This window comes from Perissodus microlepis, chromosome 6, assembly GCF_051167445.1.
Source record: "Perissodus microlepis isolate ML-2025 ecotype Zambia chromosome 6, ASM5116744v1, whole genome shotgun sequence".
In the NCBI taxonomy this organism is placed as follows: Eukaryota; Metazoa; Chordata; class Actinopteri; order Cichliformes; family Cichlidae; genus Perissodus; species Perissodus microlepis.
This window is the reverse complement of record NC_140466.1, coordinates 20,190,327-20,212,833: the sequence shown is the minus strand read 5'-3', so window position 1 is coordinate 20,212,833 and position 22,507 is coordinate 20,190,327. Positions and strand designations below refer to the sequence as shown.

At 38.1% G+C, this 22,507-nt stretch overlaps 1 protein-coding gene across 1 annotated transcript; it reads right to left on the bottom strand.

Annotated features, from left to right (window-relative positions):
* Nucleotides 1–208: 208 nt before the first annotated feature.
* On the bottom strand, nucleotides 209–22,492 carry ugt8 (UDP glycosyltransferase 8). Its single transcript, XM_084931396.1, has 6 exons — nucleotides 22,329–22,492; nucleotides 16,724–17,556; nucleotides 12,497–12,639; nucleotides 6,802–6,878; nucleotides 5,538–5,757; nucleotides 209–4,454 (listed from the first exon to the last, which is right to left on the bottom strand). Exons 2-6 carry the CDS (start codon nucleotides 17,552–17,554, stop codon nucleotides 4,076–4,078), a joined length of 1,650 nt encoding a protein of 549 aa, XP_084787522.1. The 5' UTR covers nucleotides 17,555–17,556; nucleotides 22,329–22,492; the 3' UTR covers nucleotides 209–4,075.
* Between the last annotated feature and the right edge of the window lie 15 nt (nucleotides 22,493–22,507).

Here is a 22,507-nt window from a genome sequence, read left to right as displayed (position 1 = left end):
CTGCATCAACTGCTGCAATCAGCATCAGCCTCGTCTGGGCTCAAAAACATGAATCGCATGCGCTCCTCTGTTCAATACTGCTGCACAGTGGCATCGAGCGCATGTAACAGTTTATAACGATATGATTTTGTTTTTCTTATTCTTGTATATTTTAGTTTGGCGAGAAATTATATGCGACACTGTAGGAAGCGCGGGAAAAAAGTTTCAGTCATCTCTGCAAACAAAATATGCTTTTTTTATTCAGCATTAGCATTTTGTTTACAATCTATTTACAACATGGACACACATGACAGAACAAGTGAGGACTTTTTTTTTTTGCCTAGATTTAAAATGAAAGTAAAATAATGTCGAACTAACTACAGTGAAGTGAGGACAGGTAAGGATGGCGCAAAAGACGGCAGAATACACAAGGAATTAAAGAGAAAGACAAAGATGTGGACAAAGGGAACAAGCTAGTACACTACAGAAAACAGAGCAATGATCAGTTATTCAAGCAGGTAAAATATAGACATCACGAGAACAGATACACTCGACTTTATATTTACTGAAACAAAGTTGGGACATTTAAGTATGTAGGGTACAACATTATTAATACTGAAAAACTAAAAAAACAAAAAAAAAACAACCATCTTTACAAACATTTTCTCTTCAGATCCTGTTCATAGCTTGCGTAGCACCAGCAGGCCCATCAGCCATACCCATCATGGGCTGGGTTGGGCTGTGCAAGTGATGTTATAGCTCACAGAGAAAGGAAGGTCATAAAACTTCTCTGAAATATTTTAAAGTATTTGTGAACATTTTGGTTGGATGTTAAGTTCTTAACAACGTTGACTAGGTTAAATGTTCCGTTGCCATTACATTAAGGTTGTTGTTGTTGGTAAACAGTCCCTCTGCTATGATTCCATCCATAAAAAAAGGTAGAAGAACAAGAAGAAGCACAGTATGTGTAGCTTGGTAGTTTGATAAATCAACTAAAGATCCCACGTTCATGATTTTTTTTCTTCTCCTATGCTTACGAGCACCTTCTAAAATACATATTAGAAGGATAATGAAACCCTGCAGACTCTAAAGATGATCTTCGACTGGCCTTGTACTTTGAACTCAGCAAAAGAGAATTTCCCCACAGGGACAGTTATCACTTTGACACATCATTATTCATTGTAAATGAGGGGTTTATTTCTATAGTTTGAACTATGTCAATCCTTTTTTCCCTTTTAAATACATCTCTGTTACCTGCATTTACAATTAGCAGGCACAGTGGCAAAAATTAAAAGAGTAGAAATAGTGACAACAGTTAGGTCATATACAGTCATGGCCAGAGTTTTGGATAGTTTTGACTTGACTCTTCAAGATTCAGCTCAAGTGCAGTTATTGAATCATCAAAGGGTTAAACAAAAATACTGCATGAACAACTAAAGAATTAAAACCTTTTTTTCAATGCAGTTTCTTATTTTCAAGATCTCAGATATAATTGAAAAGAACGGGTGTGAGGTATTTTTTATTTTTGTTCCTCTTCCCATAAATTTAGCAGGTAAAATAGATTTCAAGCATGGAATTTGCATTTGGAAACCATAGCTGTGAAATGAGGTCAAAAGGAATCTCAATAAAACTGAAACAGGCCTCATTCGAGGTCCCAAAACAAAGCAAATTCATTAGATACACAAAGAAAAACCAGGGTTTTGGTAAGGAGGAAAATAAGCCTGGATGCTAAATGAAGGCAACAGGTGTATGATCCCAGGATCCTTTATACAATAAAAACACCAAAACCAGAAGAAACCAACCAAACTTCATAAAAACTATTAGAAAAGTCAGACCACTTCTGGAATTGCACTCTTCAACAGGTTGAAACTTAGAGCGGACCATGTCCAGAATGATGGAAAGAAAAAAAAGATACACGATATTTGGGACAACTCACAACCAATAACACAACATAATAAATGGGTTTGAGTGGTTTCAAGTGGCTCTGGGTCACTAGTATTTACTGATGATGGGACAGTCTAAAGTCAACAGATCGATACTTTCTGCTCATATTTAGCCAAATGCAGCAAAGCTGACTGGACAGCAAGGGTAACTGTTCAGACGGACAATGATCGAAAGCATGTTGTGAAATGAACCCAGTTTTTGAAGTTAATGACCTGGAATATTGTGCAATCACTGAAGCGGCCCTCTGATCTCAACCTGATTAAGCTGCATTTCACTTCCAAAGCAAACCTAAAGACTGAAGACAATAACTGAAAAAACCTTAGACATGTCCATGGGTTCTAGGCATCAGTAGTTACTGAGTGCAAGTAATTTTTAACCCTTTATTAAAAGAATGACTATTTTATTTACCAATTATATTTGAGCCCTAGAAAACAGGCTTAAACTGTTGCACTTCGACAGTTAATGCAGCGTTTTTGTTCGGACCCCTGAATTAAAACAAAGCCTCCACTTGAACTGATATTGAAATTTTGATATTGTGAGTGCCACTGTTCAAACACCACACGTGAACCACATCTGTTGTGCTTCATTCATGCACCCATCCTAGTCCAGAACAACCACACACACGTATTCAAGCACACAGCGTACCCATAAATCTGTGTAACTGTGAACAGAATGTGAATAACTCACACTCAGAATTAATATAATTACAGAAGGTAAGTTTGCACATAAACCTCAACAGCATTTCTAAAAGATTTACAGAAGTGAAGTGCTGAATGGAAATCTACCTGAACGGAATAATTTAAAAACATCTGTAACACATTAGAATTAAAACATTTATTAACAAATCATTAACAGCTGAATCATAGTTGAATGATGTACAAAGTGAAGTGTAGCACTGGAAATGACAAGTAATAAATGTTTATCAAAAAAGAGGAGAGAGAGAGAGATGAGGGCTGCAGAATTAAAATATGGGGCTGATGGTGCAACGAATCATGAGTGTAAGTAATGCCCAGACTCTTCCCCTCACTACATGAGCTTAAGTAGCTTTCTGATCTTGCTTTGCCTGTTCATAATATTGTAATATCGTTACTGCAGAAAAAAAAAACAAAACATGATCACCTTTTCACAAGGACAAGCCACATAGAGTTCGGCAGAGTCGCTCTCTACCACAACAAAAGTCAGTCAAGAGATAATGCAAAGACCGCACAGCTAAGTGCAGTCACAAGTTGGCACCACCTTGTGAAAAGGGAAAACAGTGCATGAACAAACTGGCCAGCCTGAAGACAACAGTACATTCTGTGGATAATGCAATTAAAGAACACGCAGACTGGGCCATATTCACGCTGACTGCTGCCATCAGCTGTTTCTTTGTTTGTCTGTTTCACGAGTATGAAGGACAAGGGTGGAGTGCAGATGTGGGCTAAGGATTCGGAGTGTACATGGTGCTGTCACACCGACCGAGATATGAAATAAATTAAAAATAAGACGCGTTAAAAAGTCTGATCATTAAAATGCATTTGTACAGTAATAAATAGTTTTACCCTCTATTTACAGTTCACCAAACACTTCTGCAGTTAAAAACATTTAATGCTAAATCTTTCAAAAGCCATCTTAATTTGTTTTGTTTTGATTTTTCGAGGATGAGAGGGTTGGCGCTCAAGATTCCCCCTCTTCATCATCCTTCCACTGGTAAGGAAGGCAGGAAGACAGAGAACAGGCAGGAAAGAAGACGCACGGGTAGAAATAATGTCCCCAAATATGTCTTTCCTGTGTTTCATCCTCAAAGAATTCACAAATTTAATGATGTATTGCTGCACCTGCTGTTGTGGTTGTTAAAGTTTTTGTTAAATATACCTCATTACACACACACACACACACACACACACACACACACACATACATTCACCCATATTCACACACACACACACACACACACACACACAGATTTTGAGCACCCGATGTCTTGCTCTGTCCTCACACAACGCATTGTGTATCCTTTCCACAGCCTCTTGCTTGTTCTGAGTAGCAGTTGCCACTAGACGCAGACCTAAGAACAGCCTTCTTTCCAAACTTTCATAAAACCAGTGAACCAAAAGCTAGAGCTGAGTCCGTAGGGCAACTTCTTCCTCATCCCTCCTAACCTTTCGAAGCATCAATTGATCTTCTTTTCATTTTTCAAGGAGCCGTTGCGTTTGTGTTTCCCATTGGCCATGTTCTCATTATGGCAATGTCCATTGGCCATGCTGCCATCATCCCTGACGTTATCTCCTCTGCTGTGGTCCCTGGACCTGCCTCTCAGCAATCGTGCCAACCGGCGTAGGGCAAAGACCGCAAGAGCCATGGCAGCCCCTACAGTAATGACCACATCCAGCAGGAAATACTGGTAGAGGGACACCTCGTATACAGCTGAGCGCAGGTGGCTCGCACCGTTGTGACGGAGAATATAGCCGATCCAGTAAACGGCCCTGCTCACAGGGTGGCCTGGTTGATCTTTGTGAATATTGGAGAGATAACGGGCTTGCTGGCGGTACCTAGGTTGGTAGGTAGAGGAAAAGTGAGATGGCATAAATGAGGAAGGAGATTTGTTGAACAAACACTGCAGTCACAACCAAATCAACGTATAGCTTAAAATACGAAATATTATAGACACCCTAAATCACAATGACCTGATATCATGAAAGGTCACCAGGGGGTGTGCTACGACGCTAGGAAAAGCTCGAAGTCAGAGTTTCCTGTGTGGCTTTCTTTATCTTGCTAAATCACCATAGTAACTACTGTTGAACACATAACCTAGTCAGGAGGTTATGTTCACCGAGAGAATCACCAATTCTCTCTTTTATTGCATGTTTTAAGAGCAATGTAAACTCTCTGCAGGGAGAATGCGTGTGCAGGTTGTTAAAACATACTTTATTAAAAACACTAAATGAAGCACAAACTGTAGGTAGCAATGCCAGAATGTGCATGTGCAGAAAATATATAAATGTTTTTGTATTTTAGCTATTTTTGAATTGCAGCCACTAAAATACACACCAAGAATATCTGTTCAATCAATAAAGTTAACTGGCAACTAACTAAAGTGATTTCCACGCCTCCGATATTAGGCTATGGGACAGTAACATTTAATGTTTAAACGTATCCAATTAAAAGTTTATTCTTAAAAATAAACAGCAGCACAGAGCGCTGTTGACAGTAATTAAACTGAATTAAAATGTTTATTTTACCACAGTGCATTAAATCACCAGATTAACTGTTTTCTGCAGCATTAATCTCTTGTCTTAAATCGCAACAATTGCATTTTACTGTTATTTTTTTAATGTTAATTAAAGATTTTTGTCAGGTTTTTTTAATCATCATCGGCACCATCAGATAACATTCACTCAGAGGGATCATTTTGTGCAGAACAGCAGTCACATGATCTGTGAAAAACGCCTTTTTATGTGAATGGAGTCTCAAGCATAGAGCCCAGCCTAACAGAGAAAGTTGATAACCAACTTCATAATACCCGTTATCTCTGACTTGGGTTTTAGGTTTTAGGTAAGCTAAAACCTAAAACCCTTTTATCAGATCTCACTGATAAAAGCAATAATACACAAAACAGTACAAGACAAACTAACCTGGTGTCTGTGATGACGCTGCTCAGGGCTGTAAAGAGGTCTTCCTCTGTCATGTATTTCCAGTGCAACATGATTCCCATTCCTTTGGCTGCTACGCGCGTCATAGTATCATAATGGTCTCCAAAAAGAGGTACGCCTACCACTGGCACACCATGATACATGGCCTCATAGATGCTATTCAAGCCCCCATGGCTCAGGAACGCTCTTGTGTTAGCGTGACCTAGATGACAAGAAACAACAGGTGGTTTTTTTTGTATGTTAGGCATAAAGTTTTTGACGGGGCTGTTTTGCTAAGGTTAGAAACAGTTTAGAGAAACTGAAACAGCAGCACATCAGGCATCATTCAAAAAGAAAACCAAAAAAAAAGAAGAAAAAGGAAAACATTTTATGACCATGGCTTAGAGCAGTGGGTAACCATAACACCACAGAAAAACATACATTGTTATTTTTAATTTTATAATGCTTCTCACTGTCCTAGTGTGTGTCCTGCAGGTAAAATGGCATTGCATCATCGCATAATCAAGTCCTTGCTGTCAGTCATTGAATGTGGCATATTCCTCATCCCTGTCAGGCACAATGAATCTGTGTGTATTCTTTCTGGCGAGGTTAATAAGTATGTGAAGAACGGAACCATACTACACAAAACCTAGTGAGCCACACCCACAGGGTGAAACCAACAACTCCTGAGGGATGTGTAAAAACTTGTCATCAAGCAGTAGTACAAAAAAATTAACGTTCTTACTTTTTTTCAAGGTAAATATAATAACAGAAGAGTTCCTACAGTTTTTTAAAATCTTGTTTTTATTTTCTTTGAGTTTAGTTTCATTTAGTTTTCAGTGTGAGTTTACATCTTTCAGACTCATTTCTGTAATTTTAATGTTTTATATTTGATATTGTGAATTATTGTAATGGGGGCTCTTCATCAGATTAGAATTTAAGAAGGTCTGAACGGGTATTATAATACAAACACCACTTTGTGGAAATGGTTAACTCACATACATGTTAGTGTTACCGTTTCTAAGAAATGCACTGAGGTCTGCTCATATTTGTTAAATTTGACTAATCTTGCAAAGACAAGATCAAAATTACATGTTCTATATATTTTTCAATTTATTTCTCGATGAACATGAACAATGATTTTTTAACTACATGTATTTTGATTTGCAGTTTTAGTTAACTAGAATCACCTCGATCTGATTCACAAACAAAATATGTTGATAAAAGAACCGGATGCTACGTTTTTTTAATGATCTCATGTCCTTACCTAATAAGTCATTCTGAGGCATCCAATCAACAAGCTTGGTGTTGTTGCCAAGGTTACTGGGTGGCACGCCAGAGAATCTGAGGAGGAGGAAACAATGCAGAGGACAAACATTGAAGCAATTTATTTTAGTTTTGAGAAGAAAATCTTAAATTTAAGCCAATTGGAAAAAAAAAACAAAACTTCAGGTGCTTTAAGTAAAGTAACAATTTATTAGATTGAATAACGCACTTGCTAACACCTTAATAATGCTTAAAAGTGTGACATTATTTTAAAGTGCTACCCAGACTTTATCAGTAAAAATCAAGTAAGAAAGTCCAAGTTTCTTCATACTACATAATGATACATTTATAAAAACAGAACAATCGATATTTTTGGCTTTTGTCACATTTTGATGCAAGTTTTTTAGTTTCTTTTTATTTGTTATAGTAGTTTCTTAAAAAGTGTTTGCATGTCACACTGGCTCTTGATTGCAGTTTTCAAATGCAAAATGAGGTCAGTAATATAGAGCATGGTTGATAGAGCGTGCTGCCAGAAATAGTCTGTTTCCAACCACAGTGACTAACTCCGCACTGTGGTGCAGTGGCAAACAGTGTCGGTGATGTAGCTCAAGCAGTCTAGTGCCACATCTACTAATTACGATTCTTTCTGCTACAATGTATAATTTCTTAACACTTCTAAGACACTGGGGGGGTGAAAAATAATTGAAATTGTGAAAATATAAAAGAACAAAAGGGTACTACTGAGTGTACAATGACAGTCACTGCACAGGTTTTCACCTTGATTACTAATGAACACTTAATGATTAGTGTGAACTTCTACAATAATGTGCTCAGTCAAATTCTTTTTTTTTAACAATGTAGTGTTTTAACACAAAGATTTGGATGTTTAGTCCTAAGAGATCAGAAGTTATCCATAAAGATTATGCGAGTTGTGTTCATCCCTCACATTATTGCGAGGATTAGTCTGCCAGACAAATCACTAACTTTAAAAACGATATAACCGACAGACTGAAGAGACAGTCTGGTCAATGCATTTGTTTAGCTGCTAAGAGCTGTGATATATGTAAATGAGGATAATAGTAAATGCCAGCCAGACAAGGTCATTTCGAAACTGTAAGAAAACGTATACACAAAATGAATCATGCACAAAATATAGAAAATCTTCTCTTTTGAAAAATGATACTATGGCAACAGTGAATCTACACTGACCTATATTAACAAATTTAGTTGTTACAATCCACCTGCCAACACCTTTAGCAGGTAACATTATCTTATTTCTATTTTTTCTATTTTTTTCCCACCCCTTTTGTCCAGCCTCAAAAACCTTTTTGTTTACTTCGTCTCGGTTTACATTCTTTTACTGATAATCTTTTTCTCTTTGGCTTAATGTGTAACTTCCCCTGGATAATGAAACGGCCCAGTCTTTGTTAATTTTGTTAAATGGTGTGAGTCCTATCGTCAGTTAACCATATCTAAGACAGAAGTACTCATACAGAAGAGGTCACATTGTCTAAGGGTCAGATAGTGGAATGTATTTGTTCTCAAAAATATCTCGTAACAGTCACTGACTCTAAACTGAACTTTGAAGAAAACTGTGAAGCTGTGTGCAAAAAAAGAGGCTATCATGTTTGAGGAAGCTCTGTCATCTCCACATTGATAAAACCCACTGATGATTTTATCATGCTTCTTTTGAATGTCTTTTGTCCTTTTCCTTGGTATCATATCTGTAATGAACAGAAACTCACTCAATCAAATTGTTAAATGGTCTAACACTCTGATCTGTGAGCCACAGCTGAGCCCAGCACCCCTCTATACCCTGTATTTCCTCAGTATTTTGTATTATGCTTATCTGTTAGCTATGGTCCATGTTTGTATTGAAAAATGGAGAAGAGAATACAAACACACACCTTTATATCACGAAAAAACTCTAGGACTGACTCTCAGGTAATAAATCTACATCGTTTACCTCTATGCAAGTTTCTGTGTGCAAAGTGTAGAAGTAAATTACTGGTCACTAAAACACTTGTCAAGTGGTTTCTGGCTCTCTGTGATATCGCCAACTGATCAGGGGAGAAATATTGCTTAACCAAATGGTGATGACAAAACAACATGAAATACACCAGTGATTTATTTATTCTGAACTTCTCTTTCACACTCCTGCTTCTTTGGGCCTCAATCAACTACTTTGTTGATAATGTTCGATCTAAAATTTCAAGTGTTGCCGATGCAGTTGCTTGCATCATGGTAAAATGGCTTAAACTCCAGGGGACTTTAAGCCATTACATAAACTTAATCAATGTTTACATGTGCAAAACAATATTTCTTGATTCAATGATAAAAACTAGCTTTATGGACTACACCAGCTCGCAGTGGTTTTAAATCAGTGCCCCCCAAATCTGCAGTTGTCACAGGGATGTTAACTGGGCTTTTTTGTTCTGCACATTGTGCAACTTAAAAAGTAAATGTTAAAAAAAAAAAACCATAACGTACAGTTGTGCTTACTCTTGATCTATTGTTGTATGTAAAGCATTTAGAATTACCTTGAGGTTGAAAGCACCTAGACAAATGAACTTGATTTGCATCAACAAAAGCTGAAAAGCAAAAGTGCTTTTTGTACTCACAGGTGTTTAGGTTCTTCTAAATGCCTGTGTATGTCTGCATATAAGCGTCAATAGAAAAAATTTTATATACTTTTTTTTTATGTCTTTGACATTGAAAATGTTAAGTGGTGGAAGCAAAACATTAAAATTAATTACATATTTTTTCTGACTGACATTTCTGGCAAGAATCCCTTTGACTGTCTACAGCGCCCGGGACATAAAACAGTGATACATAAAGTTTTTGTTGCAAAATTACATAAGCATAGCAAGTACCTATAGAGCTTCAAACAACATCACCATCATTGATCAGGTGGAATTCCTTGCGGTTGTGCCACATGACTTACTGCTTGGAACAGTATGTTTACTTAAATAACAAAAGTCTTTTCAATAAGCTGACATTGTCCTAGAGCCACCAGACATGCAAAGTTTACCGAGCCAGCCTACCTGAATTTTGCCACCACTTTATATGTACACTGCACATTTTAAAGGTAGTGTTTACAAACTAAAAACTGAAGCAAAACTCATTAACTTAATCATCACAGGTCTCATGTTTATTTCTGGGGCACCCTGACCTCCAAGACAGAAAAAAAAATAATACTTATAATTTCTTGGTTCATTTTAAATATATCAAAAATAAAACAATTCCATTGTATTTTATTTTGAATTTAAAATTCATTACTTAAATACCATTTTCAATTCTCTTCTTAGTCTGCAATAAAGAAAATAATGCACTCGACTCAAAAATATGCAGATCATGCCACTGACTAAATACTCGTGTGTTTTTTGTGTGGGGAGGCATTTCCGCACATTCAGCATATGCATGCTACATTATGACTCCCATCTGTCCATCTCTGTCTGCTTCCCTCCCCAGCCCAAACTCTTTCATCTGTCTTTAACAAAGCACCAATTCACTGTCCTGCCCATCAAAGCCTACATTCATGGAGCCAATTATCAATGACACGATTCATTTGGCTGGCTCCCTGATGCTGTCATCAGCCTTCTTCCTTTTTAACCTCTTAGTTTAGAAGGGACACTAAAAGCTGCATTACCGTACAATATCACATAACTGTTGCCCTTTAAAAGAGGATTTGCCTGTTTGCATTCTTTGTTTGTTCTCTCCTGTGATGAGATTCCTGTATAAAAAGCCTGATTATCATACCATGAAAAATTAGGGAAGTGAAAAAAGGGAATGGCCTCATTTTACTAAGGCACAGAAGGTCAGTAAGCTAACACGAATAAACTGACACACGACAAGAACAAAGGAGTCCTATTTCGCCTTGAGCTTTAGCAATCTGTTTAATCTGTATTTTCCAAAAGAAAAGAAAACAATCCCAATAAGATCATCAGTAAAGTCAGCACAGGGGTCTTTTTTTTTTTATTATTTATTTATTAGGGACTCTGAAATTTATCCTTGCACTTCTTGCCTTTTCTTTTTCACCACGTGTGGGATCTAAACGTGTGATGATATTATACAAAGGCCAACTCGAGAGAAAAGGAATGGCACAATGTGGTATTATCTTTTTTTAAGACTTAAGTGTTACAATAAAATGAAGACTAATCACTAAAATATCTGTACTTGTAGTCCGAACACAAAAAACATGACAAGAAAACCTAAATCTCTGACCTAAAACCTAATAAAGACAGCATGCAGTGACATACCTGTATTTACACAGAGGAAAACATAATGGAAGGTTAACAGTTCACTCGTATGACATCACTGGAAACTGTGTAGTCAGGCCTCTACAGACTAGCTGCCAACCCTCTACATGCAGGTGCCTGTTCTGCATTATATACCCATCAGTGTAATGTTAAGTGTATCTACTGCAAATCAGTACTTTGCTCCTGGATTCACATTACAAAAAAAAAAAAAAGTGTTATTATGTGATAAAATGTATACATCCTTAAACCAAATAGTTATCCTTTATCCCATATTTGGTTAAAATATCCATAAAAATGTGGGTCAATGTGGTAAATGAATGGCAAGCTTTTCAAATATACCTGTTAATGATTAAAAGGTTGATGGATGGTTTTAATGTAATATTAAACTACTAGCTCTCGTTATTAATTAATCCTGAAAGCAGTAAACAGAACTGAATATGCTGCAAATGCAGTTCTGCGGCTAAAAGTGAAGTAGCACCTGTTGTGTCACATGGTCATATATTGTCTGCACCTCATTCACATATGCAAAAGTGTGTTTATCAGAGCAGTACTTGGGCTGAATTACTTATCCTTGTATTGTGGCTAAATTTAGAAAGGAAAAAAAAATGCAAAGCTACTTCCATCCTTAAACTATAAAGTCACTGTCAACTAATCAAGCTTTACTGTGGCACGAACAAGTTTCAGCATTCATGGCGCAATTTTATTTGATCTACCAGATGACCTCTAGTAAAAAATGTTATGTCTCTTTCTCATGGTGAAGTAATGACCACTGACCTTAACAGAGGCAAGTGAGGCCTAAAGTTCTTTGGATGTTGTTCTGGGGTCTTTTGTGACCTCTTAGATGAGTCGTTGCTCCGTTCTTGTAATTTTGGTCGGCCTGAGAAGGTTCACCATTGTTCCATGTTTCCACCGTTTGTGGATAATGGCTCTCACTGTGGTTTGCTGGAGTCCCACAGCTTTAGAAATGGCTTCATAACCTTTTCCAGACTGAGAGATCCCAATTACTTTGTTTCTCATTTGTTCCTGAATTAACCTTTGAGAATGTTTTGGTCTACTCCACTTTATCAGGCAGGTTTTATTTAAATCATTTCGAGATGATCGAGAACAGGTGTGGCTTTCCAAACATGTGATACACAGCAGTTAATTTATATCATAACACCTTCATTTAGAAACTACGTTAACTTGCGTTATCTTTGTCTAATATTTAAATTTGGTTGATGATCTGAAGCATTTAAGTGAGACAAACATACAGAAACATAGAAAATCAGGAAGAGGGCATATACGTTTTACCACCACTGCAGGTTTCTCCATAAAACACAACATACAACCAAAAAAAAGAAACAGAAAAGAAAAAAAATGCCTAGTGGAAGACTGTTGTTAATTTTAGGTTTTAGAAAGTTCTATTCACATCTTTTAAATTGAAAGTAGATTCTTTACCTCCAGATAACACGTTGGGGCAGTCTGGCAAGGGCACCTGCTAGTTTGTGAGCAATGTCACTGGAAAGGTACTTTACGCCGGCTCCAAATGACACAACTACAAAGCCGTGCTCTTCTGTGTCTTTCACCCAGTCTTCAAAATCCTGTAGGAACATGAGAAAAAAAGACCAGGGAGGGATAAAGTACAGCTTTAAAAAAAAAACAGAAAAAAAAAAACCATGTATTTCATATTTGAAATTTACAATTTAACTCAGGATTTATTTATTTTTTTTAGAGCCTTAAGAACAAATACATGACATCAGCGTCAATAAAGCATGACTAAGTCACATAAACTTTAAACACCGTTTTAGTTATCTGCGAAGGTTTGCAGTCACGCCTATGTGACGATAGCATTTATTGTACTGATATAGCAGAGTTTATTGTGCACATCCATTTTGACAGGTTTGCATATAAATGTAGGATGACGGTATAAAACTGAATAAATGCTACAATCTAACTTTAATACGAAAACGCAGTACACTAAACTACTTTTTTAATAATGTTAGAACAACCGGTAATTATGTCTGAAGGCTGATAAGTACAGAGGCTCTAAAACCCAATAACATATTCCAGCCTGAAAACTCTGTAGAGATACATCTAAGCTCAAATCCTTTGATTTTTAGAATGAAATTATATGTTAATTAACAAAAAACTTAATACTCTACAACCTCAACCATTTAGTATCAACTTTGTACTACTCTCAGATTTTTCTGTGTATGAGCTGTTGATATAGGTGCAATCAAAAAACATTAGTCATTCCTGATCATCAGCAACCAAGCCCAGAAAAACTGACGCTAAATAACATTCAATATGTACACAAGTCTTTTATAGCACATTTTCACCTATTCAAAATATAAACTCACATAGATGGTAATATACGTAAGGCTCCAGTCGCACAGGCCTAAGGCCAGTTAGCAACCACAGGCAATCACCAATTGCAAGGAACAAATGTATATTCCTAAACGGTCAGGAGGGTTGCTGCCTGTCACGGTGAAAATGATAACTGCTAAAGCTCCAAAGAGACAGAATCAGTTACCACCTGACAACCACGGGTCAGTGGGAGAAAAAAAAAGTGGATTCTCCAACTGGTTGGCAAGTAGATGCTAAAGCAGGCTTACATTTTAGTTTGAAATTCTAAGGTTTGATATATTTAAAGTTTCTAAGAAAAACAGGACTTCTTGTTGCTCGAAGAAAACTCAGCAGAGGCCTCTATCAAGAAGCAATGTCACAGATACCTTTCAAGAGATCCCTTCATTTTAATTGCCTTTACTGGAAGCAACCCTGGTGCCTACAGTTGGCCATGTAGGAGAGTGAAATCACCAGGGTAACAATAAATTTGAGTATAGTTATCCATAATGGTGGACTGGAGCAGACGTCATTAACCCATGAATGTTTGTTTTTGAGCACTTCTGTATTATTTAAAGCCAAGTTGGGTATTTCTGTGCTCCAAGTTATAATTACTAATTGAATGTTTAACAGTCCTTGCAAGTTTGAGGCTGGCAAAGTATAGTATTATCTCTATGAGTTACAACAAGGTTAAAACATTAGCTTTTATGGTATCATTTTCCAAGTAAAGCCTTTTTACAAAAAAACAAAGCAAAAAACAAAAAAACAACAACTTTTGAGTACTATTGATATGTTGAACCTAAGATTCTAGCTATCCTAATTAGAGACTATCCAATACCTTAAATGCTCACTCTATTCAAATAAAAGATGTAAAACTATCAGCACTACAACTGAAATAACAGAACTCACGGGTTCCTACAAACTACACTAAGCAAATTATAACCACAAATCTACATATAAATCCAATACCATATGCTTTTAAAGCACTCTTCCTGTAAAAAACGAGGAGTCGTCCATGAGCAAACCTGCAACATGGAACACTCTGCCATGTGGTGCTGTTTTTTGGGGGGTGTTTTTCTTTTTCTTTTTTTAGTAACAGCCTGCCATTACTTGGACTACAGTGCTTCTCAACAGGCACTTGAAAGAAGAAATCATGAAACAGTCATTTGAGTTTGGGTTTGCTAGGGTTGGATGACTGGACTAATCTATGTTGGCTGTTTGCAGTTGCTTTTTTGTCCATGATTGTTGTCATTTTATTTTGCTAATTTAGTTGTCTGAGAATTTCAGTTGGTAGGTAATTAATTTTAAAAAGATGTGAAGTCTCCTTTTAGGTTGTGTTGAGCTAGAGCTGAGAGTTGACAGTTATTGAGATTCTTAGCAATATTATAAGGAAAAGTCATACAAGAAGACCTTAAATGTCAACAAGTCTGTGTACTTTAGCATCATATGTTATGCCCAGCTTTTTATTAATTTACAGGCATTTACACATCTCTAAAAATATATTTGCTCTTACAGGTTGTTGAAAGGACAACAGGCAGTTGGATATTAACCCAACCCTGGGGCGTGTCCTGATGTGCACTTAAGAAACCATTAGTTTGTCCAATAGTAAAATATATTTTTGTAAAAGTGAGGATGGACTGACTAACAGTGGTTGGGGACTGATCAGGGAGCAGCCATGTTGGAGAGACAGGATTGCCGAACAAGTAGGGAGAGAGGGAGGCTAACGGTCCAGCTGCAGGAGCTAAGGCTGCCCTGGCACAGAGCAGCTTCACGGGCACACTGGGCTCTGTGTCCCAGCAGCATACCCCCTACTGTCCCTACAACGCGGCCTTAGTGACCCCATAAAAGAGTCTCAGTGTCCCCAGAGTTAGGGTTAGAACAATGACCTCGTTCTCCATCCACTTCCATTATAACCCTCCACACAACACTGCACAATACTCCCTATTGGCTGGTGTGGCATTCCTAAAACCCTCCGCAGCAGATACCGACAGCCCGCGCTCGCAATGTCCAAACGCTGGACTAACCCCCCCATCACTACCCGCCTCTCCTCAACACCCTTCCCCCTTTTGCTCAAAATCTGCCGTGTACATTGAACCTAAACCAATCATCACACCAGACTTTTCTAGAAAGGGTCACTTTGTAGCACATTGTGATTAGAAAATATCACAAGTGATAAAAAACAATAGATAATGGAAACAAGCTAGTGTGAATAACAGCAAACTGTGAAGACATAAAGAGGAAGTCGTTTCAAGAGATAAAAGTGCAGAAAAACAATTCATTAACTAGAGATGTGTGAATTTGATTGAAATTCAAGAGGAACGTTGCAGCCAAGCTTTTGCAAGTTCCCAAAGGGTTGTTTTTCAAGAAGTGGTTAATTACTCGGCAACTATTTTGGGAAAAAAAAAAAGCCAACATTTTATTGGCTCCAAATTCTCGTGTGACAATTTCATTTTCATTTTTATCTTATGACTGGCTATAAGAAACATGGATTAGCCATTATTTTCTACTTAATGATACTGCAGTTTAATAGATTAAGGCCTTTTCTGAAAAAGGGCTGCGTCTTTGATTAACTCTGAATAATTCAGTGACAAAAGAGAAACAGTTTGCAGAATGGATTTAGGCTAAAGAATGAAAAAAATAAGGAGTATGTCCTTTCTCATGCCTTTATAATACCTCTCATAACTCTTCAGGGTTCTCAAACACAGACCACACCCATAACAAAACTTACTGTATTAATCTAATTATACTAATATACTAATATTAGTATAATACTTGCAATACTTGCAAAACAATGCAGCTTCCCATTCTGACCAATAAAGCCACATATTTGCATAATGACCTGTTTCAACTCTGTTCCCATGAGCCAGCTGTACTACAGTGCTTCTGTCACCAGTGCATAAGAGCGCTCATTTTATGCTCAGGCTCCTATAGAGGCCTCTGTGAGCACTAGATGCAGATGCATTCATGAAATGTAGGCTCCATTGTTCAGGTCTTGAAATGAATAAGCCTATCTCAAATACAAGTTTAGCATTGGGCCTGAGTACAAGAGAATAGGACATGTAAAGGCATGAGGTGACACACCTGAAAATTTGAATGCAATAATTGTTGGATTTTTAACATTTGCTGCTTTCTTATGATACTGTCAGCAGTGTTTCATATGAAGGATAAGGACTGATTCAAGACTATGGTCACATTTGTATCAATGTATCAAAATACCTTGCTGTGCGAGCTGTTTAAATGCTGCATTAGCCAAAAGGAGACTGCACAAGTTCTCTTGGACATGACAAAATAGAACAACCCTGATAATAAGCTCGTCAGCTTTGTGTCCCTTTTGGTACTGACCTGTGGCAGTGGGCTGGGAGGCTTGGTGAGGATGCCACCTATGTACACCACATGTGGAAGGGTGGGTCTGGGGAATTCCAGAGCCATGTCAGTGCACAGCATCCACAGCCGGCTTCCCTGCACCAAGTCAGCCATGGCCACTTGAGGCTTTACTCCGTGTTTCTTCATAATCCGGTCATACTTGGGCAGTGCGATGTAATGGACTCCAAAGCGCTGTACGAGGTAAACAGCTGTGTTTGCAATCCTCTGCATCAAGGACATGCGGTCGGTCAGCAGCGAGTTGAATTCCGGTACGTATGATAACGGGGCCGGGGCTCCAACCTCTGCAGGGTACCACAGGCCGGTGCTGAAAACAGCATATTGCACACCCAGGATATGAGCAATCACAAAACCGCACATTTCATTGGGGTCCACTAGCAGCAGGTCAAACTTGGCCTCTTTCAGCCGGTTCATTACTTCAGTATTGCCAACGACAGCATCACAGTTCTGAGAGTAGTGGTCAAGAATGTCAAACAGTTCGAGAAATGTCAGGCGGCCTGAGAAGATGTTGGTGACTTTGGATTGGAGAAAATTGTCAGCTGTGGTGCTGTTAAAGATCCCTTGATAGCGCTGTAAATGGTAGTGAGGAGAGGGCGGGACCTCACGACCCTCTGAAACTAGAAAATGGGACTCGTGGCCCTCCTTGTGTAGAGCTGTTGCCAGCGTTTTGAAGATGTAGAGGTGCGATTCAAACATGATGGGTGGGACCACAATCACTTTAGCGGCTCTTGTCGTACTGGGACTCCATGTGAGGAGGCCCAGGAGGAGTAGGAGTGATGAGGGTAGTAGCATGGCTGAAACAATAATAATAATAAAAAGAGCAATATTAGGATTACAGCTGCAAAATACACAGTACAGACATTCCAATGCAATATTATAATACAGATACAGATCACTGTTTATCCAAAAGCAATGCATCATAAAACTTTATGTTTACTAGGAGTTATTTGTCTGTGTGCTTTGCACCTTCAAGGAGGAGGCTGATGGAAAATTACTAATTAGACGAGTTTATTTAGTCGAGATAAACCTTTATCTCTATCAGCAGAGCATGATTCAGAGAGTTGAAAGTCTTATTTCCTGTTCATTGAACTTCAAGCCTGGAAATGAATTCAGCTGTATAAATTTTCTTTCAGTTCTCTCATACATACAAATCCATATTAAGAAATTACGAGGTCTCAGCTTTTGTGCCGTTTCATTTTTCTGGCATCAAAACATTACATTTCCTTATCAACTTCTTCTTTCTTCTGACGTACTTCGATTCCACCGCTCCATTTCTAATCACCCTGTGCGCAACTGTCGCTGACATGGTGTGGGTAGCACCAACGTCATTCTGAACCTCCAGCCGCCCTATTCACAAATACAAACACAAAGAACTATTATTGAGCCTCCATTTCATAGCCTGTGCCCTATATGCCTACACCCATTCTCTTGCTCTCTCTCTCGGCCCCTCTCACTTGGATTAATGATTAACAGTGAAAGCCTTTTTATGGAGGGTCGTCCACTACGCAGGTTACATTTATCTACAGTGCCTAACCCATAAGTTGCTACAGGTAGCTGTGTGGTGATGACATCCAAGGGAAATTTATGGGTGCTATTTAAATACCTATAGATGAATATAGAAAGTTGTATGTTGGTCTGGAAGCCTTTCAAGGGTGAGCCATTTATGATATCCTCTCTGCCCCACAATACATCTCCTACATTTTGTTTTGTCATGGCACAAGTAATATCTCCCGATTGTATTACAATTGCACCTGTTGATTCTGCTCACCTTATAGCATTCAATCATAATGGGAAGACACTTGTTTAATCACAATATGGAGTTTCTCTTTTCAAAGCGAGGTATGAAGAGGACTAAAGGGTGTCACCATTTTGCATTAAAATAGCCTCAGCATGTTGTTACAGACACTTCTCAGCACAGACTGTTGATGGTAACTATAGAAACCAGCCAATGTCTACTGAGGACTAAGATGCGTCATGACTTAGGTTACCAACAATGGAGTCTGGTTACCGTGTGTGCAGGGACAGCTGAGGAAGTGATCTGGATTCAGAGAATTGAAGGATATAATATTATGAGATTATATGGATGGAGACAAATGAGATGGGGAAGATTAGAGCAAACTAGGAACTTATTTTAAAATGAATGAAACCTTAGGAAGACAGCTATTGTAGTTTGTAAGATAATAGTCAGCAGGGGAATGCTGGGAGATAAATCAGTGTAATGTTGATACTTTTGATATTGTGCAATTCATCTTACGAGCTAAGCCGCTGTTAAAATATACAAAGGTAATCAGACAAATGTGATGTAGGCAGTAATGGCTGCAAAAATCTACAATTAACATCTTAGTCTGCCCATGCAGGATACTGATTTCCTTTAGATTTACATGATAATTAACAATGATTAATAAACTATTAAGCTTAACGAGATAAACTTTGTACAGTGCTTAACAAATTTATTAGTCCACCACCCAATGTAAGGCTTATGCCACAGCTGCTCTAAATTAACAGTATTGGTCATTTAAAGAAAAATCTAAATTTAATGTATCTGCAACAGTTAATCTTCCACAACACACCACCTCTTTAATCAAAAAGATAGAGACTCCGTTTTTTGTTTTGATGAAGATGCTAAATTACAGTTATTTAACAGGAAAAAAATGGTTTCAGTCGTTGAATATGATGCATGATCAATATCTGACAGCTCAGACATACAAAATATTTCTAAAAAAAAAAAAAAACTAAGCATAACAACTCTTCTGCACAATAATTTGTATTTTTTTTATTCAAAATCAACACAAAAGTAACTGAGAAAGAAACTATTTAATAGTTTTTGAGGGGGAGACTTTAACTATGTGATTATCTTAAAATTAGTCTTCCATTCAGGTTCTCTGTTTTGTAGCATTTTCTGCACACATAATCTCTTATGCATTACTAAAAATCAAACCAAGTATAGTGTTGGCAGGAAGCACTTTTATCCAATCAGTGCCACAATGTGGTAATTATACCGTGATTAACACTCTCTAATGCAGACTAACGTTTTCGGGATGTAACACAGCAGGAGGCCCCTTGCTGTTTCCACAGTGGGGGTTCATTAGTTCAATTCACCCTGGTGAGAGCGGAGAAGTGACGTCCAAGAGCTGATATTAAGTCAAACACAAGTCAGCCTTTAGCTATTTATTTTTGGCTCATATCTCTCAAGTGAAGCAAGATAAACTGGTCTTAGGTTTATTTGCTGCAAAAAAAAAAAGAAAAAAAAAAGAACCCAGCTGAGGACCTTGACGGGCAAGACTGGCTAGCCTGAGGTAATAACGCTTGAATTTTAGAAAAATCAAAGAAAAACAATCTAAAAGATTAAATGCGCTCAGACATCCAGATGATGGTAGCTTTGAAGTCCTATTGCTCGGCTAGCTGGTGACTACTGGCGGAAGACGGCTTCGTAACCTGCTGAAAGATGTGATGCAATCCTTTTCTTTTAAATCATGCCTGAGGTTAAACCCTCATAATGAAATTTGACATAGCAACACGTATCTGGGCCTAGTGGCTGCATACAAGTGTCATCAACAAAAAAATGCAAGTGCACATATGTGTGAAAAGTTATAACAGGTCAAGTATATAAAAGGTTAGTTGAAATTCTGTGATATCTGGAAACATAATACTTTGTACTGTTAACTCTAAGATGGAAGGTGATGCAAGAGCACTTCACAAATAAGTAAAGGTCAAGAGCCTTTAGATCTTGAATTTTGGTGAAAACAAGCTGAAAAGTGGGGGGGTAAAAAAAAAAAAAAAAGACAACTTGGCTTTCCCAGGCCAAAACATGTGAAACGCTGTTTGTAATAGCAACAGGGCTTTTTCTTCTGCACGCCCTTATCTCTTAAAAGCTTCATCAGCATTTTAAGGAAAAGGTAATAAGCACACTGGCTACAGGTATCTGCTCAGAGACAACGTGTTCTCTACTGACAAAGGGAAAAAAATCACAGCTTTTTGTCCAGTATAAGGTATTTTCCCCTCACCTTTACCTTGATTCTGAACACGCGACTACCCTTACTGCTCCCTCCCTTTCATCATGATTATGGCACTGCTACACGAGAACAGGTCGGACAGGCTCCGTCTTTTAAAACATTGTGTCAGCAAATAAACAAAGAACTAGACTGCGACAGAGCGAATGAGTTTACAGTGACAGTATCTCATTAATGTGAACTACAGATAAGGAAGCACCAATCAATGTGGTCAGACATGGTCTGACCACAAGAGATAAACATTGAGTCAGGAAATAAAGAAGGATAAAATAAAAAGGAGACTGGGATAAAGCCAATGTGTTCCAGCAACCGATGTGAACCAGAAATAAGAAAGAAGTGATGAATGTGATAGTGATGGTATTAAATTCCCCTATTTGCTTAAAAATATTATCAATGGGGAAACAAAATAGGATTGGCCCTAAGTAAGTGGGAACACAGTTTGTTAAGTAAGGCAGGCTGTCACAGTCTAGGAGGGTTATCCTTTTATCCCTTATAATAAGGGTAAGATTTGAGCAAAGGCACACGTCATAACACAAACCAACAGTCTGACTGTTAAATCAATACCGCAAAGAATTTCTGAGGACGAAATTCATCCCAATCGAAATTCAAGTTGGACTTACGTTGGTCTGTTTAGCAGTGACTGTCACACACGCAAGAGTGACATAACTACCTCTGGCCTGACAGAGACTGAGCAGTCAAGAAAAAGAAAAATGTCAGGTGACCACTTTGCGTCGGAGGAACAGGACTGGCTTAACAGGTGCTCTGATGTTGACCCTCCCACAAGGAAAAAAAAAAGTCACAGAGAATCGCCGTCTTTACGCCTGGTATTGAAATACCTTAGCTTAAGGTCATATAAGACAGTCCACTGGACACGTGATATTAAACTGTAAACTCTAAACATCTGTAATGGAACATCAAAGTCCGGCCAACAGATTTGATATCATGTATGATAAGTAAGCTAACTCAAAAAAAAACAAACAAAAAAACACCAATGTAGCAGTGGTCGTGTTTGCCTATTTCTACAGGTCTTTATATGTTTTATAGCTCTCTCTCTATATATATATCGATCATAGCTTAAGTCATGGGTGAAAAGGTTAATCCTTCAAGTCCAGAAGCGCAAAAATCCAGGGACCAAAAATTATATTTTTATGAGGAAAAATGTATGAATAAAGCTCCCCACCACGCGCGCGCGCACACACACACACACGCACACACACACACACACACACACACACATATATATCCAACTCTGCAAAATGGATCAGCTTTTAAATTTAAGGAAAAAATGCGAAACAATGATTCTCGGCTAAAGAGAGACATTTTCGGCGTGGATATTTCGCAAGGGACGTGAACACAGCATAAGATAGCAACCTGACTACACCTGCACCTCGAGGGGGATGGGGACAGCCGGCTGAGCTTTAAAAGAAATGGTAAGAAAGTAACCTGTAACCTTCATCAATATCAGCCACCTGTATGAAAAAATAAAACTGCCAAGTTTTATGGGCGAACCAGGTAAAAGCACCTGCTGACTAAAAGTTCGCCTGGGTTGGCCTTACCTGGGGACTTCAGTGTAGTTCGGGAGAAATTAAAGGTGAAACTGCAGCAGTCTCGATTTTCCTGAAGAGAATTTTACGCGTCGTGTAGAAACAACGCAAAAGGTAGTCAGTAAAACACGTCCCCCGGCAACCGAGAAGGAGCGGAGGGAGCATTAAACTCAGAATCCCACACAGGAGTG